General features: G+C 34.4%; 3 protein-coding genes and 1 long non-coding RNA gene across 4 annotated transcripts; 1 reads left to right on the top strand and 3 right to left on the bottom strand.

The window, feature by feature from the left end:
* Positions 1-995: 995 nt before the first annotated feature.
* Positions 996-3,586, top strand: LOC105802509 (cation/H(+) antiporter 2). The gene is made up of 3 exons (XM_012634196.2): positions 996-1,151; positions 1,267-2,253; positions 2,366-3,586. The coding sequence occupies exons 1-3, from the start codon at positions 996-998 to the stop codon at positions 3,572-3,574; spliced, it is 2,352 nt and encodes a 783-aa protein (XP_012489650.2). The 3' UTR covers positions 3,575-3,586.
* Positions 3,587-3,843: 257 nt separating this feature from the next.
* LOC105802512 (phenylacetaldehyde reductase) lies at positions 3,844-6,354 on the bottom strand. Its single transcript, XM_012634200.2, has 6 exons — positions 6,167-6,354; positions 5,900-6,069; positions 4,823-5,014; positions 4,586-4,748; positions 4,320-4,506; positions 3,844-4,220 (listed from the first exon to the last, which is right to left on the bottom strand). Exons 1-6 carry the CDS (start codon positions 6,282-6,284, stop codon positions 4,073-4,075), a joined length of 978 nt encoding a protein of 325 aa, XP_012489654.1. The 5' UTR covers positions 6,285-6,354; the 3' UTR covers positions 3,844-4,072.
* Positions 6,355-6,941: 587 nt separating this feature from the next.
* LOC128034888 (uncharacterized) lies at positions 6,942-7,912 on the bottom strand. Its single transcript, XR_008190973.1, has 2 exons — positions 7,598-7,912; positions 6,942-7,352 (listed from the first exon to the last, which is right to left on the bottom strand). It is a non-coding gene; the product is annotated as an uncharacterized LOC128034888 (long non-coding RNA).
* Positions 7,913-21,779: 13,867 nt separating this feature from the next.
* On the bottom strand, positions 21,780-24,801 carry LOC105802515 (phenylacetaldehyde reductase). Its single transcript, XM_012634203.2, has 6 exons — positions 24,452-24,801; positions 24,187-24,356; positions 23,593-23,784; positions 23,023-23,185; positions 22,716-22,896; positions 21,780-22,180 (listed from the first exon to the last, which is right to left on the bottom strand). The coding sequence occupies exons 1-6, from the start codon at positions 24,567-24,569 to the stop codon at positions 22,033-22,035; spliced, it is 972 nt and encodes a 323-aa protein (XP_012489657.1). The 5' UTR covers positions 24,570-24,801; the 3' UTR covers positions 21,780-22,032.
* Between the last annotated feature and the right edge of the window lie 909 nt (positions 24,802-25,710).

Here is a 25,710-nt window from a genome sequence, read left to right as displayed (position 1 = left end):
AGAGATATTGTACATCAAGATACTAAGTGAAAAAATTGCGTAATTTAGATTAATAGAGACAGATGAAGTCTGGGTGAATTCTTTCCTAGGTATTGGTTTGCTTCTCGGTTGTTAATCATTTATTTTCTTGATTTGTTCTTTATTGCGTTCATAATTAATTAATTTAGTTAATTTTAGTTTTGGTTAATCTCTCGAATTTATCGATTAAATAATAGAAAGATAGTAATTACTAATACTTTTAGTCATTGTGAGAATGATATTTTTACTCATCGTAGCTATACTATTAATTGATAGGTACACTTGACTTAGTCAAATTTTTAGTTGGTTTATGACTGCATCAAACTTAAAAGGTAAGCAGTGTAGAAAATTTGTGTTGTTTAATGTGTATACATTATGATTCGAGTTTCCGTAGTTGTTAGATGTATTGCAACCTTAGATTCTATACTATTCCAATCAAGATTGAACATGAATTACCGATAGTGGATTAAAGCCTGTGATTATTACGCACAAAGCGTGTCATGAAGATTAAATGGACAAATCGAGCCCAGATTTTAACATTTTTATCAAAGTTAAATTTAGGCAAAATTTTAAACTTAATTTTGAGATTGGGTCCGAACCTATCAAAAAAGTGGCGTGGCATTGGCAGATAACATAGAACTTGATGATCCTTTGGATAAGTCGCAAAAAATGGAATGGGCTAAATTTTAGAAAGGTGAATGGAAGGGTTCTGTTGTTTTATCATGAAAAGGAAAAAAAGTGAACATCCCTCCACTTTTATATGACCAAATATCCCGGAAGAAAGGTCGTCCATCAGAAAGCAATGGATACTGTGAGAGAGAAGGGTGGGGAGTAGGTCGAGGCTTGGAAGGAAAAGAAAAAAAAAAAAGACAGAGAATTTGATGAATTGCCTACCTAGCTCTGTTCTCAAGTTTGTAGAGCAGCATCAATTGTTCTTTTTTAAATAAAAAAAAAAAAACATAGGAAGGATGGAAAAGATGGAGGCAGCAGAAAAGGCAACGTGTCGATCAGTGGACAATTTTAACCCTTTGATCACAACCATCTTTCAGGTCTCCTGCATTCTTGTCATTTCTCATATGTTTCACATTCTATTGAAACCCCTGGGACAACCTGGACCCTTTGCACAACTCCTTGTGAGCATTAATCATCATTTCTATATTATGCATAGTATATATGATGTTAATAATGAATGTTGTTGGAGCAATGTGGATGAATGTCTTGTTGTTGTTGCTGTTGTGTACAAAGCAGGCTGGTGTTGTGGTAGGCCCTACATTGTTGTCCCGCATACGCAGAGTTGAGGATTTCTTCATCCAGGCATCTTCTGCAGAGTACTATATGTTTTTCTCATTCTTATGTCGAATGCTATTCATGTTCTCCATTGGCTTGGAAACAGATATTCCATATTTAAAGCGCAACATTCGTGTTGTAAGTATAGTGGCTGGAGGGGGTATAATCCTGTCCTCCATCTGTGCTGCACCTCTCTTGTGGTTGCTTATCAAGGTTTTCACAGTGACTAAGAGCCGCTTTCCATTCTACCTTCTTATCTTTACAGTCTTAGCAAATTCAGCGTCTCCTGTAGTCATTCGGATGATTGCAGAATCCAAGTTTGACAATGCTGATTTAGGCCGCTTGGCAATTTATTCTTCCCTCATCAGTGAAATGTCTTGCGTTGCATTTGTCGCTACACTTACCGCCTGCTCCTCCACCATAAGACTCGTGGGTGCAATCATTGCTACTCTTGTCACCGTGCTCCTTATCTTTCTCAACAATTATCTACCTTTCGTTTTCAACAAAAGGAACCGCCACAATAGATTCCTCACTAACAGCGAACTTTTCCTCATCATATTTATTCTCTTGGCTATCTCACTGCTTGTGGAATCCGCTGGCTACACAGCTATAACCTGTTGTTTCCTGGCAGGCCTCATGTTCCCTAGGGAAGGCAAAACATGTCGGACATTGCTACATAAACTCACTTACGCTGTAAATACATTCGTTCTTCCCGTATACTTTGGCTACACCGGATTCCAGTTTAATATAAGTAAGATCTTTAATAAACTAACTCTTATTCTCACTGTCCTAATCATCCTGCTCAGTGCTGGCACTAAAATTGTGGCCACCCTTGCCGCTTGTTATTACCTCAAGATCCCAAGGAATGAGTCTCTAATCCTTTCTTTCTTACTCAACATGAAAGGCAACTACGACCTTATAATCATTAATTCTCCTCCAGTACCCAAAGTAAAGTTCCTTATTTCTCTAATACCTACCACCTTACTATAATCATTAATACAAGTGTTGTTCATGCTATGCATTTAGTGGCATTCATTCATTCTGTGGTTAATTGTTGCAGATGCTGTGGGAAAATGATATTCATGATTTGTTTTTGAGTGTAGTAGTTCTCAAGACATTGATCCTAGCACCAGTGGTTGCCATTTGGTTGAACAGAGGAGAGTTTTGTGGTCATTACCCTACAACACTGGAAATACTTAATCCAGAGAGTGAGCTTCGAATGATGGCTTGTGCATACATCCCACGCCATGTTTCAGGCTATCTTAGCCTGATCTCAGCATTGAGTGGTTGTCCTAATGCAACTCTCAATCCTTACGTGGCACATCTAGTGGAGCTTCGCAAGAAAAAGAAAAGCAAATTGATGTACCATCAACTGGAAGATGGTGATCAGTACAGCGACGAGGAAGAGTATGGTGGAAATGATGTGGTACAGATCACTAACGCTCTCGACTCCTTCATTTCAGAGACCAAAATTCCGGTCCATGAAGCTAAGATTGTATCATCCTTTTTAACCATAAACCAAGATGTGTGCAATGGTGCTGTGGACTTGCGTGTGTCTATTATATTCCTTCCTTTTCACAAGCACCAAAGAGTTGACGGGAAAATGGAAAATAGCATGGAGGGCATACGGACTATAAACCAAAAAGTTATTCGGCATGCCCCGTGTTCGGTCGGTATATTTTTGGATCGTGGACAAACTGGGTTCCAGCAACCACATGGCTCTCTCTCTGTGCAAAATATAGCAACCTTCTTCTTTGGCGGCCCTGATGATCGTGAGGCTTTAGCATGTAGCAAGAGAATTTTGATGCATAGTCAAGTTAGTTTGACGGTCTTCCGCTTCATACAAGCCAATTCAAGTATACAGAATTCGTGGATTAGCGATGCATCCCACAAGGATGAGGAGGTGGTCATGGCAATATCGAGTATTGGGACAGAGAACGAGATGGACAATGTCTTTGTAGATTCCTTTTATAACAGGTATGTGGCACAGGGTAAAGCCAGTTTGATTGAGAAGTACGTGAGTGATGGGGCAGAGACATTAGTGGCTCTGAGAGAGATATTGGACAACATGTATTCATTGGTGATAGTAGGGAAGGGAGGGAGAGAGAATAGCTCCTTGACAATTGGTATGAGTGATTGGGAGGAGTGTCCAGAGCTTGGGTTGGTTGGGGATCTCCTGGCATCTTCAGAAATGAACTTCAGTGGCTCCCTCTTGGTCATCCAACAACACCGGCACTCCGAGGAGGATGAGGCCTTCATCACTCCATAGACAATAGTTACTATTACCACTACAAATGCTGCTGCTACTGGCAATTCAGGTACATACATGCATACATATAACAATCATGTAAATTATTTCTGGATTAGTTGCCCTGTAGATAGAATAGTCATAGCTGAACTGTTAGATATCAGAATAAGATAATCAAAGGCACTGTTTAAGATATCAGAATGATCCAAGTTTTATTTTAAGATACTAGTTGGTGAATGGTGACTGCATTAGTCATTATCTTTTCCTATGAATGGAAAACAAGATGATAATTCACTTTTAGAAATCAGCAAACCTGACATTATCAACCATATATAATGGCCAAATTCTTTACGTCATATAAGTTGGTTTAAGCTGATAAGAAAACGGAACCCAAGACACAAATGCTTAAAACCAAGTCCTCAAGACGCTAATTATTCAACAAACGGCAGCAGCGAACGATCGCAAACATAAACTAGAAATAACATGTTCATGGAGCATTAAAATGAAGTAACAATTAATTCAAATGCTTAAGAATCCTTTCTCCTTCAAGCTTTCAACAGTTTCCCGGAGACTCCTCTCCCAAGTAGTGAAGCTGAGACCCAAACTTTTTGCTTTCTCCTGGGACACCTGGTATGTACGCTTAAGAGGCTTGTGAAGTTCTTCACATCTGTCATTAATTAAAGGAAAACTATGACTCTTATCACCAATTCCATCATCAATCAAACAATTGTTGGTACAAAATAAGCAAGATAGCACAATTGCTTACTTTCTTTCGAGGCCCAAAGTAGGATAAAGCTCATTCAAGGTCTTCAGAATCTCCGGAAACTCTACAACTCTTTCCACTAAGCAATATCTGCCAGTAGCTGAAGGAATCTCAAATGCTTGAATATGTGCATATGCAACATCTTGAACATCAACAAGCCAATAGATTGAACTAGGAAAAATGTTTTCTCCTGTATCCACAAGATTTTCAAAGGTTTTTACTGCAAAAATGGCACAGATGAACAACTCTATAATGGGTAAAAACAGTACCTCTTGTGTGGGCTAGAACCACCTCTGAAGTGTAATTTAGAGATGGCTGTAAAAGAGGACCAACCACAAATCCTGGATTAAGTACAACCAAGTCCATCTTCTTCTCTTCTGCAAACCTCCAAGCAGCTTCCTCTGCTAAAGTTTTTGAGGCCATATACCAAAGCTGGAAAAACCATGTAAATAATTACTCATTTGCAAGACATCGTAAAAGGATAGAACTAGTGTGGACATCAATACCTTATTTTTCTCACAAAAACGTGAATCTGAAAACCAAGTCTCATCGACCACCACATCAGAAGTCAAAGGTTTTCCGTTGTATACGACTGAGACGATAGAAGCTGTTATGACAACTCTCTTGATGGAAGGAACTTTGGCACATGATTTAAGAACATTCAGTGTACCCTTGATTGCTGGATCAATTAGTTCTGCCTGAAAATGGGAAAAGTTGGAATTGTTTGCATTAAATTCAGAGACAGTAAGCTAAACAAAGTGGCCATCATTCTACAGTACATGAATTCATTTTCCTTCAGTAGCGCATAAGTCTACTGTTGTAGTTGTGATGGAATCCAAAGTTCTAGCCTGCCACTGAAACGTGCATGATTTCCCCTAAAATTGTATATTGTAAGTGTCATTTAGGTCCATTTTTTGTCATATAAATTGTTTTCCTAAAAATATTTTTGAAAATTATGAGGATTTTTTATGAGGCTTTTTATTAAAAGAATAAAAAAATTAATTTCGAAAATGATTTAAATTCATTTTATACCTTTTATATCATTTTCGTAATTAATTTACATCTTATATCATTTTCGTAATTAAATTTTTTATATTGTTTTAATAAAAAACTCTTTTTTCAGTTTTGGTTAATATTAAATAAAGAATATAAAACTAAATTACCTTACACCTATATGGGTGACCAAATCCTATATCTTAAAGTTTCTAAAAATTATTCATATCTCATCCTAACCCTTAAATAGGAAAATAAATGTGCTTCATAACATTCGAATTTACGTTCTACTTCACCAGCAATAATGTCAATGTCAACCGAGCTAAGAATCAATCGGTTGTTTTATATATTTATTTATTGGGAATAAAGTATTATTATACACTCATCTATATCTAATATTTTCTCCAACTTAGTTTAACTTTAATTAAATTACTTAAAATAAACAATTTTTTAAATTATAAACAAATGTATTTTCTTCTTTTACAAATTTTAATCATTTTTTTCGTAAGTTAATATTTTTTATTAACTAGGTTCCTGCATCCAACTAAGAGCTAAAAGGACAGAAAATAAAAACGGAAGGGATGATAGACCTGTGGGTCTGTAGCTGAAAAGATGACAGGGGAGGCTGTATGGAAAACACCATGGCATCCATCCACTATAGAGTCAAAGCATCCTTCCTCCAACAACTCTGCCTTCAACAAATGAAGCCTTTCCTTAGCCCCATCAAGGGCAAGCAAGTGCTGTGTCTTTTTTGGATCACCTGTTGTATATTCAAACATACCAATGTTGATGTCAAACTGAAACGGAGAGGCAAGGAAATTTCTTTTCTTGTAAAAGAAAAAGAGAAAATTACAGACTTGGGTCACGAACAGTGGCTTTAACAGTGTAGCCGCGTTGTAGTAAAAGCTTAACGAGCCATGAAGCTACGTAACCAGAGGCTCCGGTTACACACACCACCTTCTCTGCTGTATTCATCTCTAATCAGTAGTTGCGTCGGCGTTAGCTAGGATCTGAATGAGCCGTTAGTTATGTTGGAGATAAGCCGTTTGAGATATATGGGTGTGTGTGTATATATAAGAAAATTATTCAAGGTTTTCCGAATTTAAATTTTATTTTTTAATGAACGTTTTAATCAGAGGATTTTTAAGTTTATTTTAAAAAATTACAAAATAATCATTGAACTATTCAAAATTTTTTATTCAAGTCATTGATTTGTTAAATTTCTTTATAAAAAGTCTGGCTATAGCGCTTCAAGGGCAATTCAACTATCGATATAGTTGATCAATACTCATCGATGATTAGAAGAACTTACCTTAAATCTAAGTCAATCTAATGGCCAGTGCTGAAGATCGAAGAAAAAATTGCTTAAATTTTAATTCGCAGATTCATGACTTTTAATACTATTTCATAAATAATAAAAAAATTAAATTATAGAAAAAATAGAAAAATAAACTTTCAATTGATGAAAGGATTATATAATTTAAGATCTGATCATGATGATAATAATCCCATAGCATGCGGTGATAGAATTCAACATCGTGTCAAGAATTCAAGGCTCAGTTCCTTACTAGATGAGGTATATATACAAATAATAATCCAACAGCATGCAGTCATAAAATTCAATCCCATTGATTACAAAATTTGAGTTTTGATATTCAAATGGCTTACCATATATGATGAATTGTCATGAAATGATTACATATATTTATTTCTATAATTAAATTAAAATTAAAATTTTAAATATATATTTAAATTATAATTAAAATTTGTAAGACCCATTTTCTGCCTGGCCCACTAGCAAAACCAACCAACCCAAAAATAAAAAAAATTACAGTCCATCAGAACTACAAGCCCAAACCCAATAGGCCCAAAAATCAGAAACCCTAAGCCCACAAACTTAAAGATTTTCAGCAAACCCTAGTTGCCTCCCCTAAGCCCTGGCGCCGCAAGCTTCCATGCGTGGCCTCCTCGTCTGCCACGCCTCCAGCGCACGCCGGCCTACTCGCACGCCTCTGCCATCGTCTGCACCAACGCATCTGACACCTGCAAGAGCCAAACAACAAAACGACAAAGAAAATAGAAATCAAACGGTTGTAATATGGCTATAAAAGCCAAAGTGTTCTCGTTGTAACTTTTTTTACAAACGCACATATAAAAATAAAAAACAGAATAGAAGTTAAAAAGGGTTGAGATTCTATTGTTTTTTTTCGTTTTCTTTTTTTATTCATCTTTTATTTATTTATTTTCTTTACAAGTGTTTTAACAAATAAAAAGGAAAACAAACTTACCAGAATCGGCCCGTGGCTCCTCCGTCGGTGGTCTTTTTCCCCGGCGTTGGAATCGGCAAAAAGGGAGGCAAAGGTCGAATCTTTTTCATTTTTTTACTTTTCAGGCATTTGCCTTGTAGATCTAAAACCTAGGTTTAAAACGGGCTAAAAATAAAAAAAAATTGGTTCTCCGGCTACCGTGTACGGCGGCGCCGTCGCCGGTGACCGGCGGCTATGACGGTGGTCAACGGCCGGATCTTTGCCCGGATGCGGGGAGGGGGCTAAGAGTTTGAGAGTATCTCAACTTTTTATTTTTTGAGAAAGAAGGAAAAATGAAAAATTTTGAAAAAAATTGGGCTTTATAGGAACATTAAACGACGTCGTTTTGAGCCAAAGTCACCAGTGGCAAAACGGCGTCGTTTTGCCTTAAGAACCGTGACCCGACCCAGCAGCCCACAGGATCCGCGTGTTTTTGCGGTGAATGGGAATTTTGTGCCGTCGGTCCCCCATGCTTTCAGCGCATTTTGTCTCAGTCCCCTAGCAACCTGTTTTACTTGTTTGCACTTTAAACTCCGATTTTTGGCCTGATTTCAATTCGGTCCATGACTTGTTTTTATTTTTTTATTTTTATCTTTTTCCATTTTGTTTATTTTATTATTATTTCTATTTATATTTTTTTTAAAAGAAGGTTTCAATAAAGTTTTCAATTACTGTTTGTTTACTCATACTTTTCTTAATTTTGATTAATTTCATACTTTTATTTGTTTTATTTATTATTCCTTTTTATGTATACTTATGATTATTTGCTTTGCTTTTACTATTATTATTGTCATCTCACTAATATTATATTTGTTAATTTTAAAATGTTTCTAAAATGTAGATACATTAGTTCATTTTTGTTGCTATTATTGCTATTGTTAGATTGTTATTTGCATTATTATTATTATTCACGCACGTTGATACTAGAAATTTTAAATATTAAAACATTTGTATTTTACGATGTATGATAGGCCTTTGTTTCAAATGCATGTTGTATTATTATTAATAGCTATGTACAATTCCTTTTGCGTATTAAATGATTTCTCTAAAAACCTAATAAATTAAATGCGTTTTTAACCTTTCACTATTCTTTTACCTAAATTCGTAACATATCTCAATAATAAGGCAATATTTTGCATTTTAGAAATTCGGGAAATTGTACCCTAACTTATTGGGTTTTGATTTTCTCGTTAAACCTAAATAGCAAAATATCCTTTTAAATTTCCAAACACATAAAATTTCAAAAATAAAGGTAATATTTTATATTTAGAAAATTCGAAAAATCGTACCCTAACTTACTGGGCTTCGATTTTTTCTCGTTGATTCTAAGTAATTGAATACCCTTTTAAAATTAAAATAAATGAGGTTTAAACAAAAAATATATCCAAGCTTACTCTCGAAAATACGAGGTGTCGGGTCCTAACTTACTAGATTTGACATCTTGTTACTTCGAGATAAGAAGGCATTTTTCCATTTTGATTTATTCGAGTAATTTTAAAATAATACACATAAAGAAGGATCGTATTTTTAAATTCTTTAAAATTCTCAATTTTCGACACCAAGACATTAAGTAATTAACTAGGTACCAATTTTGGGCGTATCGAGGGTGCTAATCCTTCCTCATGCGTAACCGACTCCCGAACCCGTTTTTCTGAATTTCGTAGACCAAAATCGTTGTTTTAATAAAAATTAAATCGTTTATTAAAAACAACCACTTTTCGAGGTGACCCGATCACACCTCATCAAAAAAAAGATTGGTGGCGACTTCTACATTTGATTTCATTTTTCAAAACCCAAGTTGACCCTGTTTCGTCAAAAAAAATGGTGTCAACAAAATTTATATGTAATTTTGAGATTAATTTTTTGTTGGGTTGCGAAATCAAGTGATTGTTGGAGAATTAATTCAAAAGGTGAATTATTGAAACCTTGAGTTGTCACAAATACTACGGTGATTGTTGGAACATTGAGTTGCGAAATCAAGTGATTGTTGGAGAATCAATGGAAACATTGAGTTGTCAAAAATACTACAGTAAATCAACTATTTTTGTTTTATTTATTGTATTTATTACTGAGCATGCGAGCAGGATGCACGAGGGTAAATATATATTATAACTAATGTCAATGTTGGAGTTGGAAAGATGTCTAGCTATTGGGAATAAAATTATCCGTGGTTTGTTATTTTTTATAACTTACAAAATGTTTTAAAAAAAGTAGTAATGAAATTTATAAATTAACATGTTATCAAAGGTTTTTCTTGATAATATGTACAATACGTGGTGTGAAGAAAAATAGTTGATTGTAAGATTTCATCTGATGATTGCATAAAAAAATATTTACTACCCAGTCTTGAGAACGTGATTATTGTTAATCCATCAACTATTTTGTTACCCTCTCTGAAGGTATGAGTAACTTTAACCATTCAAGGAATTTGCAACATGTTCTTAATAGTACGTGTCATAGCTGAGTAATGTTGATCAACTACATTTTCTTGAATCACTTGAATAGCTTCAATGCTATCCAGCTCAAGAATTATTCGTTTTAGCCCGAGGTTCCAGGCGGGTTGGAGACCTTTTGGAGCTCCCCAAGGTTCAGCATCGATAATTGGGCAATGGCCAATATTCCTTGAGAAACGAAAAATCCACATCCCATGTTGATCGTAGATCAGACCACCTGCAGCAACATTCTCGAACACCTTAAAATTAAAATTTTTTGGGTAAACTACACTAAATGTCACATATTATTATTAAGTTTACGTTTTAGTCAATTAATTTTAAAAAGTTACAAAACAGTCACTAAACTATATGAAAGTTTTCATTTAAGTCACTAAGTTATTAAAATTATTGTTGTATGACCTCTATTTGCATCACTTGCATCAATTGAAAGCTCACTTTTCCATTTTCTTCTACAATTCAATTTTTATTTTATTTTATGAAATAGCATTGAAAGTCATGAATCTGCTAATCAAAATTTAAGCAATTTTTTTCTTCGATCTTTAGCACTGACCATTAGCTTGACTTAGACTTAAGGTGAGTTTTTCTAATCATTGATGGGTATTGATCCACCATATCGACCGTTGAATTGCCACTTGGAGCGCTCTAGCCAGACTTTTTATAAAGAAATTTAACAAATCAACGACTTAAATAAAAAATTTCGAATAGTTCAGTGATCATTTTTGTAACACCCCTAACCCGTATCCATCGCTAGAATAGGGTTATAGAGCATTACCGGAGTTTACAAATTAATTTACAGACATTTCATTTCATCAAGCATTCATATTTATAACCAATCAAAATCAAAACATTAATGAGCTAACATTGGCCAATTTAACTTATACATGCCATTATAACCAAAATCAAATCATCCAAAATTACCAATAGAACCAATGGATAGTGTGATATATCTCTCATAAAGCTTCCAACCCAATCGAGCTTAGATAATCATTTCAATGCATCTAATAATTATACATATTACCAATAATAATTCAATTCCAATAATAAAACACATATTTATATAATATTCATCACCAAATAACATTCACTATAATTAAAATTATACAAAATATAGTTCATACGAACTTACCGGGCTAAATTGCGTAAATACCAAAATTGGGATATTTTGGTAATTTTCTATTTTCCTCAAATTTCCACCCAATTTTAATCTAAATTAATATTTCATTCAATTTATTAATTTAAATAATAAAAATTCATTTCATGCAATTTGGTCACTTTTTGAAATTTTTACAAATTTACCCTTAAAATTTTACTTTTATTCAATTTAGTCCCTAAACCTAAAAATGCAAATTAACCATTTTAATGAAAACTCATGCTAGTTGAATAATCATATATTTTCTCCTCCTCCTCTGCATTCCACATCCTTAATGCATATAACATGCTTATGTGTAATATTATCTATAATTCTACTCTTTACTTATGTTCATATCAAAACTATCCACGCGAGTCATAGTTAATAAATTATTTATATCTTGAGCTACGAAACTCTAAATTAAGATCCGCTAAACTTATCTACAACTAGACTCACATATCTTCTTATCATAAAATTTTTAGAACTTATGGTTTAGCCAATAAGTACAGTTTATTCCTTGAAGTCATCCATATTCTGTTGTCTGACAGTTTTGACCCTTCTTCACTAAAAATTAATTATCTTCTCGTATGGGATTCAGATGGTGTTCCTGTTTGTTTCTATTGAAAATACACTCATTAAGAATTTTAAACATATAAATTCTAACCCACAATTATTAATGATTTTCCAAATTCAGAATAGGGGAACCCGAATTCATTCTGACTTTGTCTCACAAAATTTATTATATCTCATGATTTACAATTCCATTACTTACACCGTTTCTTCTATGAGAAACTAGACTCAATAAGCTTTAATTCCATATTTTTTTCATCCTCTAATTTGATTTCCACAATTTATGGTAATTTTTTAAAGTTAACCTATTGATGCTGTCTAAAACTGTTTTAGTGCAAAATGTTGATTACTAAATTTATAACTCCCTTATTCCCTTTCTCTATAATATTTCCCATCACTTTCACTTATTTCCTTCACTAATATATCAAGAATATAAGACCTTATATAAGAAAAATCTACTATAATATTATTTCCATACTTTTCAATAATATCAAACTTAAAATATATTGAAATCTTGATATTCTTACCTTGTCCTATTAGTTTCAAACTTTAACTTGATTTTCTCTATCCTCCAGCTTCTATTTCTTGAATCTAACTTGATATTCTAGCTCCTTATAGTCTCCTTGTTATCTTTCCTCTTGATGGATATGAAAATTCTTTTGATTTCTAAGTGAAAATGGTGAATATTTGGTGAAAGGACCAAATTGTAAAGAAAAAAATTCTTTCTTTCTTCTTCTTCTCACATTGGTTCATGAGAAAGATGATGATAATTCTTCATCTTTCTCTCCTTATATATTAAATACAATAATAATAAAATAATAAAATATCTCATTAAAATATCAATAAACTAATATTTATTTAATTAAATAATCTAAAATATCACCAATATCATCATTGCCTTCTAGATTTCTCTCTTTAATTGACCATTTTACCCTTTATAATATTTAAAATTTCATCATTGAGTCATCACTTAATTTGGTAAAATTGTGATTTAGCCCTCAAAATTCTTAACCTTTTTCAATTTGGTCCTAATTCATCCATTTTCCTTAGTTTCTAGATTATTCCACCCTTAAAATATTTGCACTATTGGTCCTTTAAATTTTTCATATTTACACTTTATTTTTGAGTATTTACTCTTGACCAACAAAACTTTTCTCACTTTTGCGATTTAATCCTTTCTTGAATTAATATATCATAATATACTTCCCAATGTAGCCATAACTCAAAATTTCCCTTTTTGTCAATTTATTTCCTTATTTTGCTATATCAAGGATACCTACTTTCTTACTGTAGTAATTTTCGGGGTATTACAATAGTAATTTTTAGGATATTACAATTTTGTAACTTTTTAAAATTAAGTGACTGAAACGTGTAAACTTAACGGATGGGATGCAAGGAGACTATCAATGGTGGACAGAATTACACGTGTAAACTTAAGATGGTATAAACAATAATTATAGAATCTTCAAAATAATATGATTTACATGAATATAGAGAATTACCTAATGTAGAATTCAAGTCCATCATTAGATATTTAGATTTCACGAAGAAAAGCAACACAATAAACCAAATTCTTACTCTTGACATTTTTCTTTTGTTACAAAAATCCTAATGATGGAGGTTATAAACTTTCTATTAGTTTTTTATTTTTATGTGCAACTCTAATAAGTAGATGTAGAATCAATTTATAATAATCAACATTTATTTCAAGACACCCATCAAGTAACCAAATTAACAGATAAAATTTAATTTCTATTAAAGTAAATAATTTAACCACTTTAAATTAGACCACTTGATTTGAAACTTCATTAGGCCATAAATTTGAGCTAAAATCTTACATTTTCTATTTGAACAAATGCGATAAAATATAATCTTTAATAGCACAAATGTAGAGCTCACGTAATAAAATATAATATTCATTATAGTGAATTACAAATGCAAGTTAGTAACATACATATCACATCGTGATATGCCATTCTATGTACTACAACATTACAATCAATATAATAGATCTTTAAGTGTTAATGAATCAGTTAGAGAGGCAGTTAGTAGTAGCTAAGGTTGTTAGCAGATAGTTAGAGTAAACAGCTAATTCTATTACTATAAATACAATGACTTGTTTGTATTAAGAAGATAATGTAGTCTAAATTCATTTCTGAAAGAAGATTAGATTTACCTTTTATTTTTCCTATTTCTCTTCATGGTATCAGTCGCTAGCTGATCCTCGGTTATGGCAACCACACACTCTGCTGCATTAGACTCTGTCGAACCTCATGGCACTATTTTTACTGCTGATCGTGTTGTTAATTCCTTTCCTCGGCATGACGTTGTCAAGCTCGATGAAGGCACCTTCCTTTAGTGGAAGCAACAGGTTCGGTTCATTGTTAATGGTTATGGTTTATATGGTTTTCTTGATGGTTCTGTTACTGTGCCGTCGAGATTTGTACAAGCACAGGATGGTACTCTTGAGCTTAATCTGGCGGCGTCGGCGTATCAACAACAGGATAATCTCCTTACCTCGTGGCTTCTTTCCACCATAAGCTCGACAATTTTGTCTTTTTTTATGGATGTACAATCGGCCTCTGATGTTTGGACTACAACTTTGGCGATGATTACGGCCGATACAGATCTGAAACAGTCAAGGTTGCGTCATGAACTTCACTCAATCAATAAGGGGAATCTAATGATCAGAAAGTACGTGGCAAAGTTGAAAAGTCTCTGTGCTCTTCTAGAAGCATCTGGATCTTTCATTTCAGTGACGGAGCAAACGACTGTGCTTCTTACAGGTCTTCCGTATGAGTTTGAAGGTGTCGTCTCATCTGCTTCTCCTTCGTCGTCTCCTCTGCCGTTTCAGAGTTTGGTGGATGCTCTAATCGAGTGTGAGAATCGGAACATTCAGACGGTTCAGAAAATTCTGTTTGCCTCAAATCTGGTGGAAAACTCTACACCGTCGGCAATTGAAGGTTCGTCGCATGGTGGTTGGCCAATCTCGCGTGGTCGTGGCAGAACTTTTCGGCAACGGCTTCAATTTCAGATCTGCTCTCGTTTTGGCCACATCACCCAATGCTGCTTCTATCGTTACCACCGTGATGAAATGTCTCCGTTCAGCGCTCCGGTGACAAATCCGGATGAGTGTGGTTCTCATGGTTGGCCTCCACAGCAAAACACTCGACCAAGGGTTTCTTTTTATGGTCAAACCGTGCATAAGGACGGTCAAAATTGGTGTGCTAATCCAACTATGCCTTATGGTCAAAATTGGTGGGCTGGTCATGGTTTTGGTCCAAATTCCACTCACCATGAGTTTAGGCCGCAAACTAATGGGCCATCCTCGTTTGGTCCCAACTCTGGGCCGTATGGTTTAGGAAATAATAATGATGTACATTGTGATTTTGGGCCTCCTTATGGTAATGGGCCCTCCGCTCCTACAATGGCCCATTAGCCCGTCACTAACAATGTGCAGGTTGATTCGACTGCTAATTTTAGGTCACCTTGTCAAGAGTTCAGCCCTGTAGGAGTCCCATGGCGTACTAAACCGCGGACTCACATGTTTTTGGGAACAAATTCGTGCGTTGGGCTCCCTCGATTAGGTGACATTCATGCCTCTGATTATTGTGATCCTTCTATTTCCGGCTCGCATATAAACTCCACGCCACATGAGATTACTGGTGATGACACTGACTCACCAGTTCCTGGGCCAGTTGGCACCTCTTGGGACCCTGATTCTGGTGCCAGTAACCATATTTGTCGGGATTCTTCAACGCTGAATAATGCGACCCCGTACTCAGGTAAGTCCTCTCTTTTAATGGGTGATGGTACGCCTTCTGTAATTTCGTCAATTGGTCAAGGTGTGTTGTCTACGCATTCTAGGTTACTTCGATTATCTAATGTTTTGTGTGTTCTGGCCATTCGAAAAAATTTATTGTCGGTGTCTCAATTTGCTACTGATAATGGTGTATTTTTTGAGTTTCATCCCACTTATTGTATTATTAAGGACAGCGTGACACATGAGGTTTTGCTGACGGGCCGTATTCATAATGGGCTATATTATTTCTCTCTATCCGACACGCCTGTTCCGTCTACGGCTCAAGTTGAACTTCGGACTAGTGCTGAAAGCAGTGAGGTCTTTTGGTTATGGCATAAGCGTCTTGAACATCCGTCTTCATCTGTTGTCAAGACTGTTCTCAATAACTGTCATATCAATTTTAATAAAAGTTCTATTGATAGTATTTGTACTACTTGTAAAAAAGGAAAGTTTCATAAGTTACCGTTTTCTGTTTCAGTTATTGAATATACTGATCCGTTTTCTTTGGTTGTTTCTAATCTCTGGGGTCTTGCTTCTGTTGCTTCCGTTAACAACTGGTATTATGTGTCGTTTATCGATATGTATACAAGGTTCACTTGGGTATATTTGATTCGCCAAAAGTCTCAGGCTGTGGATTGCTTTGGTCAATTTCAGAAATTGATTCAGACTCAGTTTGGTAAATCTATCAAACAGTTTCAGAGTGACTAGGGTGGTGAGTTTCAAGTGTTTACTTCAGTTCTGGCTTCTTAAGGTATCGTTCATCTCCTAACATGTCCGCATACGTCTGAACAAAATGGTGTCGCTGAGCGTAAACATCGTCACATTGTGGATATGAGAATTACTCTTTTGGCTCAAGCGGGTCTTTCTATGGCATTCTGGGCTTTTACGTTTACGTGTGCCGTTCACCTGGTTAATCGCCTTCCCACACCAGTACTAGATGGCCAATCTCCGTTTAAAGCTCTTTACGAGCGTGATCCCAATTATGATCATTTACGTGTTTTTGGATGTTGTTGTTATCCGTATTTGCGACCATTTCAGCGACACAAGGTAGATTTTTTATCATAGCCTTGCACTTTTCTGGGGTATAGTTCCCGTCACAATGGTTATCAGTGTCTTCTGCCTAATGGGAAGCTTATAATTTCTCGTCATGTGGAGTTTGATGAGTTGCATTTTCTGTCTCCGTCATCTCTCTTGGGATCTGGTCGTACGGTAGTAACTGTACTCACATGCATTCCAATAGTCAAACCTGTTTCTTCTTTTTCGGAGGACGTGTTGCCTGTTCGTGCATGTTTCAGTTCCTCGGATAGGACTTCGGTTCCTCAAAATAGAGATGCTGGTAATTCAATACATGCTAGTTTTAACTCCTCAAATACTGAATCTCCAGGTGTTCAGTCTCTTACGCCAGTTGTTGGAGTTCCGTCTGATCCTACAGGACCAGAGATTTGTGTGCCTAATACGAATGTTCATCCAATGACAACTCGATCAAAGGCTGGTATTTTCAAGCCAAAGGTCATGACTGCTGAAGTTGTGGAACCATCTACGATTGAGGAGGCTTGTGCTCGCCCTGAGTGGCAGGTTGCAGCTCAGGCTGAGTATAATGCGCTGATTCGCAATGCCACCTGGGACCTTGTCCCTCTACCGTCAAATCATAAAATTATTGGGTGTAAGTGGTTATTCAAAGTCAAACGGAATCCGGATGGTACTGTTGTTCGTCATTAGGGGTGAGCAAAACTCGATTCGACTCGAAAAAATTGAAAAAAATTCGAATTTCGAGTTAAACGAATCGAGTTATTCGAGTTAATCGAATCAACTCGAATTTTTTTTTCGAATTTCGAGTTCGTATCAAGTTGAGTTTTCGAATTCGAATAACACGAATAATTCGAATATCAAACTATAATATTTTACATTTTTACCCTAAACTCCCAAACCTTTTTATTTTTCTCTCAAAATTTTTAGTTCTTCCCACTTTCCCTCAAAACTTTTACTCCCCTCCCCTCCCAACCCCCCAATCTACCCAAAATCCATTTCCCACCAAAATTTTACTCTCTCATTTACTTTTTCTCAAAATTTTACTCCCAAAAACCCTCAAAACCTTTTATTTTCCCCCAAAATTTTTACTCCCTCCCACTTTTCCCCTAAAAATTTTATTCTCTTTCCATCCCACCTCCCATCTACCCTAAACCCTCACCCCTCCAATTTTTTTTTAATATTTTCCCTCCAAAATTTTACTCCCCCTATTTACTTTCCCTCAAACTTTTATTCTCCAAAACTTTTTATTTTCCTCCTAAACTTTTACTTCTCACCATTTACTCTCAAAGAAAAAATCAAAATTATCCAAAAAAAAAGCACTAAGCATAAATAGTAATAATTTTATTTATATCTACTATTTATATTATTAAATTAAATTTCACATTTTATATTATTTATATTATTGAATTGTTTAGTCATCTTGACTATTTATATTAAAATTGAATTATTAATTATGCCATAAAATATTCATGTTAAAATTTTATATTGATATCAATTTCACATTTTATTTTTAAAATAACTTTTATTAAAAATTCATATTTTTACATTTAATATATTTTTAATTCCAAAATACATAGTGACAAGAATCAAGATAATTGAAACAACTAAGCAAGCAAAGAAGCTAACCAGTATATAAAAAATTAATAAATAAATTATGAGGTGATGAAAGTTAATAAAAAAATTGATTAAGGTGGTCAAATTTTATTACGATGGGTGACAATGGTTACAAGGACCCAAAATTATTTTTTAAAATTTAACTCGAACAAATATATTCGATTCGATTCGATTCGGATTCCATCTCACTCGACTCGATTCGAGAAAACTTCAAATAAAGTTAGGATGATAAAACGAGATTCAAAAACTCGATTAACTCAAAAATTTTCGATTCGATTCGATCGAATGCTCACCCCTATTCGTCATAAAGCGCGTCTCGTAGCAAAAGGTTGTTCTCAAGTTTCGAGTTGTGATTTTCAGGAAATGTTCAGTCCAGTAGTGAAACCTGCCACAATCAGGGTCATTTTGTCGATTGCTGTCTCTAGAGGCTGGCCTCTTCGTCAGGTTGATGTGAATAATGCGTTTCTCAACGGCGATATTGATAGTGAGGTATTCATGCAACAACCTCCAGGTTATGTTCAGTTAAGTTTTGATGGGAAGCCTCTGGTGTGTCGCCTAAGAAAGGCTTTGTATGGTTTTCGTCAGGCTCCTCGGGCATGGTTTGTGAAGCTGAAGGCCTTTCTTGCGACCATTGGCTTTGTTGGGTCAAAATCGGATGCTTCATTGTTTATTCGTGTCTGACCTGATTCCACACTATACGTTCTTATATATGTGGACGACATTATCGTGACTGGTAATTCACCTCATTCTATTGACTGGTTTGTGCAGTTGTTAAATGATGAGTTCTCGTTGAAAGATATGGGTGCTTTTCATTATTTCCTTGGGATTGAGGCCACTTGGTCTTCCTCTGGATGTCTTCATCTGTGTCAAAAGAAATATATTCGTGATATTATTGCGCGAAGTGGTATGTCCACTGCTAAAAGTGTTCATACGCCAATGAATAGTTCGTCGAATCTTTCTAAAGATGACGGTGATCTTTTATCAGATCTAACGGAGTATAGGAGTCTTGCTGGTGCATTACAGTATATTGTTCTTACTAGGCCTGATATTGCGTATGCAGTAAACAGGGTTTGTCAGTTCATGCATAGCCCCATTACGGTTCATCTGGTTGCTCTTAAAAGAATCTTACGATATTTGTCTGGTACTCTTGATTTTGGGGTAGTTTTTCGTCCGTCCAAAGAACTGTCCCTGGTTGGGTATGCCGATGCTAATTGGGGGTTGAACTTCGATGATCGTCGCTCCACATCAGGATATTGTGTATTCTTTGGTTCGAATCAAGTGTCATGGTCATCTAAGAAACAACCAGTGGTTTCTAGATCCTCAGCTGAAGCTGAATATCGAAGTCTTGCTGCTGTCACCAGTGATAACCTATGGTTATCATCGTTGCTTCAAGAATTACATGTTAAGTCTGCTACTACACCTAATATTTGGTGTGATAGTTCCAGTGCAGTTGCTGTTGCTGCCAATCCCGTCTTACACTCCAAATTTAAACATGTGGAGTTAGATTTATTTTTTGTTCATGAGAGGGTTGTTGATGGTTCAATTCAAGTTGGTGAAGTTCCTGCGTCTGATCAAGTCACTCGTTTCAGGAATTTTCTTCGGGTGAGGAAGATGGGTAAATGTTAATGAATCAATTAGAGAGGCAGTTAGTAGTAGCTAAGGTTGTTAGCAGATAGTTAGAGTAAGCAACTAATTCTATTACTATAAATACAAAGACTTGTTTGTATTAAGAAGATAATGTAGTCTAAATTCATTTTTGAAAGAAGATTAGATTTACCTTTTATTTTTCTATTTCTCTTCATTAAGTAACATATATACCACATCACCATCACAAAATATCTTATAAAGATTTCTTGTTTTAAATAATTTCATATAAATTACATGCACACAATAAAAAAAAACGTTAATTTTATATTAGAAACACGATAATTTAGATAAAGTGTCACGTTACCATAAGATATCATCTATCAATACAACTAAGACACATTTCGTATACTTATTCTTTAAAAGTTTTATTTTGTAAGTCTTTAGCCACCAGATCTACAATAAAGAGATCAATTAAAATGTGCTTTGTTGATATTATTTGTTTCTAAACTTCCTCCTTAACAAAAAATTATTTTAATTTCATATATTTTGCAGTTTTAGAGTATTTGTGATTCTTGGAGAAAATAATGTTGTGAAATCATTACAATAAATTTTCAGTAACTCAGTAACAATGTTAGACTACCCAAAATCTTAAAATAAGCTTTGTAACTATAATACTGTATGAATTGTAACTATAATACTGTATTGATGAGTGCACTGTTCTAGTCCTGATATTAGTACATACCAATACCAATGTGTTTTAGTGTAACATTTCAGATTTATCGATATTTTTAATTTTTTACATGTATATTTATTGTCTAATGTTAATTTCTTACTAAATTATATATTAAATATAAATGTAAATTTATCTCAATTGCATCCACATAAATATATTTATATGCAAATATAAGCTTTAAAATTATTAATTGGTTTAATAATTTAATTTGATAATTATATTTTAATTTTAAATGTAACTATAAAAAATTGATTAAGATTTAACAAAAACTAAAAAGTTAAGTTTAAAGTATCAAAAAAAATTCACGTCATTCTTTAACCATGTGGTCAGGGGTTGGATCCCACCTCATAGGACACATTTTATGGTTGACTGTTTTTCTCTTTGGATAGCGTCTGTGGTGAGGGATTAGTCACTGCTACAAGTGGTGGATACTTTGATTATGACAATTTTTTTTTTACCAAATGTACGAGTCGTTAAGCATTGATATAAGCCAGTATTGGTCGAAACAGGTTAAAACACACCAAAATAGCCAAAACGTACCAAAATCTTGCCCTTAATGAAACCTAAACTACTTGGTAAAAATTGAGGATTGAAATTATTATTAACTAAGTCGGTTATACCACATACATCCAGATTGTTTTCATCATTATGAATATTTATGCAAGTGTATTAAATTATTTTCTCGAGAATTTTCATTATGCTTCCAACATTTTAAAATTTTTGGGGTTTTCATATAAATTTGACCATATAGTGATTCATATAAAAGCAATAATTAACAACTATTAAACACATGTCAAATTTTACCATATAATGATTCATTAACTGCTAGATTAATAAGACATCTAAAAGTGACTATATTCACCATAAAAAATATTATATATTTTCATAATTAATATCACCAAGTTTTGAAAACTTGATTTATGTCCCATAAAAACTACTCATTTCTATTTTGTTGGTTTTACACTTTTAGATGCTTTCTTTAATCGTCAAAAAACCTCACATCTTAGAAAATCATTTCTGGCTACATTACTCCATAGATTTAGGCACAAAGTCCTTCCCTTTTATCATTTTACCATAAATGTTATCAAACAACTCTTTCATTTTGATTCCATTTTTGTTTCTCCAAAGTCAGATAACTCATTCAGATCTCTCTATTCTTATTATTTTTATTTGCAGCAACCTGAAGCTGAGTTTTTATTCGGAGTACCTGTATTATTTATTATTTTTATATAATTAATCAACCATGCTTCAAGCAAATATTACTTTTATTATAACACGTGGTTATCTTCAGAAGTTAATTAAAGCATTTAACAATTTGACTTGCCATATTAATAGTCAATATAATTAATTATTCACTTCTAGACAGCAAACCTAACATTATCAACCAAGACCCAAATGCTTGAAATACAGTCCTGGGGGCGGCAGTGGCAGATGGTCACAGGTACATACTGGAAATAATAACATGTTCCAACGAGATGGAACATTAAAACCAACACTTCTTCAGATGCTTAAGAAGCCTTTCTCCTTAAAGCTTTCAATAGTTTCCCTCAGACTCACCTCCCAAGGAATGAAGCTGAGACCCAAACTTTTTGATTTCTCCTGGGATATCTGGAAAACACGCTCAAGAGGCTTCTCATGATCTTCACACCTGTTGTTAATTAAACAATACATCACAATTTTAGGTAGAGAAGTAAGATCTCAAGTCTCAATCATGCATGCAATGGGGGCTTTTGAAACTTTACTTGCTGTGGAACGAGTGATCATAATCCTATCCAATTAAAAGTTTAATAGAAAAAAGAAAAGCGCTAATTTACACTCTAAAAGAACTTTATTGCTAAACAACTTCCCAACAATGTCAATTCTAATCCATATGAATACATGATGAGACTCTTTTTAGCCCTCTAACCTTCTAAAATGCAGGCAGCAGTTCATTCATGTAAATTTCACGCCATTGCTTTGCAATTGAGTACAGTCTAAAAGTTCCCTATGACCTAGATTGAGTGGTTTTTGCATCAGAGCCAACTAACATAATCCAACTACCCCAGACTCTCTTACCATTCTACCAAGTGAGGACAGTCGAGTGAAACAACGATGGAACACAAGAATCCAGTGAAAGAATAATAAGTTGCATTTGGCAACTTGCAAAGAGTGATACTAAATAGCAAGATAATCCAATTGCTTACTTTTCTTTAAGGCCCAAAGTAGGATAAAGTTCATTCAAGGTCTTCAGAATTTCCGGAAACTGTGCATGTCTCTGGACTAGGCAATATCTGCCAGTAGCTGAAGGGATCTCAAATGCTTGAATATGTGCATATGCAACATCTCGAACATCAACAAACCTAAAACCAGGAGTAGTGTATTCTCCTGAATTCAAAAGATTTAAAATGTTTTTGGAACAAAAATGAAACAGATGAAGAACTTTTCTTCCAAACAATTAAAATGAGAAAGAATATTTAGGTACATCATCCTCAATAGGTTAAAAAAAGTTACCTTTTGTGAGGGCTAGAATAATATCTGAAGTGCTATTTAGAGCTGGCTGTAAAAGAGGACCAATCACGAATCCTGGATTAAGTACAACCAAGTTGATCATATTGTCTTCTGCAAACCTCCAAGCAGCTTCCTCAGCTAAAGTTTTAGAGGCCATGTACCAAAGCTGGAAAAACCAAAGATCAAGAAGTAAGTACTTTGACATTATGTATACTTTCTTTAGTCATTTGAGAATGTTGATTTATCATAAACTAATAAACCTATTCCAGTAGCACATAAGGTTGAGAAAAGATAAAATATAGAACCCTTTAGATGAAAGGCGATAAAAATCAGACTTGACATAACTTTGACAGCATAAGATTTACAAGGACTTTTGATCAAAGTGCAATTTAGTTAGAACCCTCACCTCTATTAACATTTTTTATACATAGATTAATTAAAGAAGAGGGTATAACTGAGATTACTGGTCACTCATGGAATTTCGAGAAGCATATATGCTACTATATTAGCTATGACACTATAAACAACAACAACAACAAAAACTCATTTCCAAGACATATTATAAAAAGTTACCTTATTCTCCTTGCAAAAACGTGCATCTGAAAACCAAGTCTCATCGACCACCACATCGGGAGTCAAAGGTTTTCCATTGTACAGAACTGAGGCGACAGAAGCTGTCATGACAACTCTCTTGATGGACGGAACTTTTGCACATGATTTAAGAACATTAAGCGTACCCTTAATTGCTGGATCAATTATTTCTGCCTGAAAATGGGAAAGATAAAATTTGCATAAAATTCAATGACAATAAGTTAAACAGGGTGGCCTGGCCATTATCTTACGAGAGAGGGTCAAATCACATATAATGCAACCATACAGCTTACAATACAATAACTCATCATCATTAGAACATAAATCTATAGTAGTTGTGTTGGAGCCCAAAGTTCAATTAGCCTGCAATTGAAATGTGCATGCTTGCCCCCAAAATTGTATATATAAGTGAAATTTAGCTTCTATTTTTTAGCCTTTGATCCTTTCCCACAACAGTTTGAAAACAATCTTAGTGGTCTTTTGCCCCCTTAACTAGGTTCCCAGTCCCACATCCTAGCGGTTCAACTAAGTGCAATACAAAAGAAAATCAAAGACATTACAAATGGAAGGATAGACCTGTGGGTCGGCAGCTGAAAAGATGACAGGGGAGGCTGTATGGAAAACACCGTGGCATCCATCCACTATAGAGTCAAAGCATCCTTCCTCCAACAACTCTGCTTTCAACAAATGAAGCCTTTCCTTAGCCCCATCAAGGGCAAGCAAGTGCTGTGTCTTTTTTGGATCATCTGTTGCATGTTCAAACATACCATTTTGTGGTCAAACTGAAACGGAGGGGCAGGAAAATTTCTTTCCTGTAAAAGAAAAAGAGAAAATTACAGACTTGGGTCACGAACAGTGGCTTTAACAGTGTAGCCGCGTTGTAATAAGAGCTTAACGAGCCACGAAGCTACGTAACCAGACGCTCCAGTTACGCACACAACCTTTTCTGCTCCACTCATCTCTAATCAGCACCCGACTCAAGAGTAGTATCGCTTTAAGTAGTTGGGGTTTTGGAAATTTCTGTATCTTCTAGTATGCTATTGCCAGAATCTGAATGAGGCGTCTCCAAGGAAGACGCAGACCTAGGGTTGACTACTTCACTTTACTAACAAGCAAAACGCAGTTTACAGCTTCTTTTTCCTTTTAATAACAGGGAGTGATGGAGTTTATTTGGAGTCGATCTGATTTTTTTTTTTTTGGCATAATGAAATATTTACCACTCCGACTTGGGTTTTGGTACCAATAAAGTTCCATTTCTAAAATTATTTATAGATATAGGCACTTTTTAAAAATAATAATGAGTATGATCAAAAATTTAAAAATGCGTTGACGTAGATGTATTTTTAAGGATAAACTAAAAAAACGTTTCTTTGTCAACATTTTTTTATTGTGTCAGGTAAAAGTGCGTTGACATGGATTTATTTTTGACCGTGTAATCTTCATTGGGTTATTTGTAAATTAGGTTTTATGTTTAGAGTTTTAGGTATGGTTAGGGTTTAGTAAAATTTAAATTAGGGTGTTAGGTTTTCAATTGTTTAGAGTTTTAGGGTTTACTTTTTTTAATTGCTAAGTATTATTCTGGAAAAAATATTTTTGACAATATGAGTTTTGAAAAATAAATTTAACGTGATGTGTTCTAAAAATTATTTTGATAAGATGAATTTTGCTTTTTAACATAATAAATAGAAAATTTTCATAATTAGACACATGATTTTTTTTATTCAGCCACAACCAAAAGCACTTGAAAATTTAGTTAATTATTTTTAAGTAATAAAAAATATATTTTAATAAAATGCTTAAGATAACTTTATAAAAAAAGTGATAGTAAACAATGATCATATCAATTTGAACTTACTAATAATATCATACCAAATTAAAAATATATATTAAAATTTCAAAATTTGATATAATAAAAGGGACTAAAACTATAATTTAACTTAACTCCGTACACACAAGGCTCCAAACCACAAAAATCCACTCATTTTATTAGGCATATTAGATCACACGGCTCTAGTCAAATAAAAACTAAAAATGAAAAATAAAAGTTAAATGCTCCCGTAAAAAGAACAAAGGTATTCAAAATTCAATTCCCTTATTCTT

Source organism: Gossypium raimondii, chromosome 11 (genome assembly GCF_025698545.1).
Source record: "Gossypium raimondii isolate GPD5lz chromosome 11, ASM2569854v1, whole genome shotgun sequence".
Taxonomy (NCBI): Eukaryota; Viridiplantae; Streptophyta; class Magnoliopsida; order Malvales; family Malvaceae; genus Gossypium; species Gossypium raimondii.
The sequence above is the reverse complement of the archived record's forward strand: the minus strand, read 5'-3'. Positions and strand labels throughout refer to the sequence as shown.

Bases quoted from the DNA above. Each gene is read 5' to 3' on its own strand.
- LOC105802509 (XM_012634196.2), top strand. From the start codon at position 996: ATGGAGGCAGCAGAAAAGGCAACGTGTCGATCAGTGGACAATTTTAAC. The intron at 1,152-1,266 runs GTGAGCATTAAT...TGTACAAAGCAG, and splicing joins GACCCTTTGCACAACTCCTT to GCTGGTGTTGTGGTAGGCCC. The intron at 2,254-2,365 runs GTAAAGTTCCTT...TAATTGTTGCAG, and splicing joins ATTCTCCTCCAGTACCCAAA to ATGCTGTGGGAAAATGATAT.
- LOC105802512 (XM_012634200.2), bottom strand. From the start codon at position 6,284: ATGAATACAGCAGAGAAGGTGGTGTGTGTAACCGGAGCCTCTGGTTAC. The intron at 6,070-6,166 runs GTCTGTAATTTT...AATATACAACAG, and splicing joins AGCCACTGTTCGTGACCCAA to GTGATCCAAAAAAGACACAG. The intron at 4,221-4,319 runs GTAAGCAATTGT...AATTAATGACAG, and splicing joins ACTTTGGGCCTCGAAAGAAA to ATGTGAAGAACTTCACAAGC.
- LOC105802515 (XM_012634203.2), bottom strand. From the start codon at position 24,569: ATGAGTGGAGCAGAAAAGGTTGTGTGCGTAACTGGAGCGTCTGGTTAC. The intron at 24,357-24,451 runs GTCTGTAATTTT...AACATGCAACAG, and splicing joins AGCCACTGTTCGTGACCCAA to ATGATCCAAAAAAGACACAG. The intron at 22,897-23,022 runs GTAACTTTTTTT...TTTTGAATTCAG, and splicing joins TATTCTAGCCCTCACAAAAG to GAGAATACACTACTCCTGGT.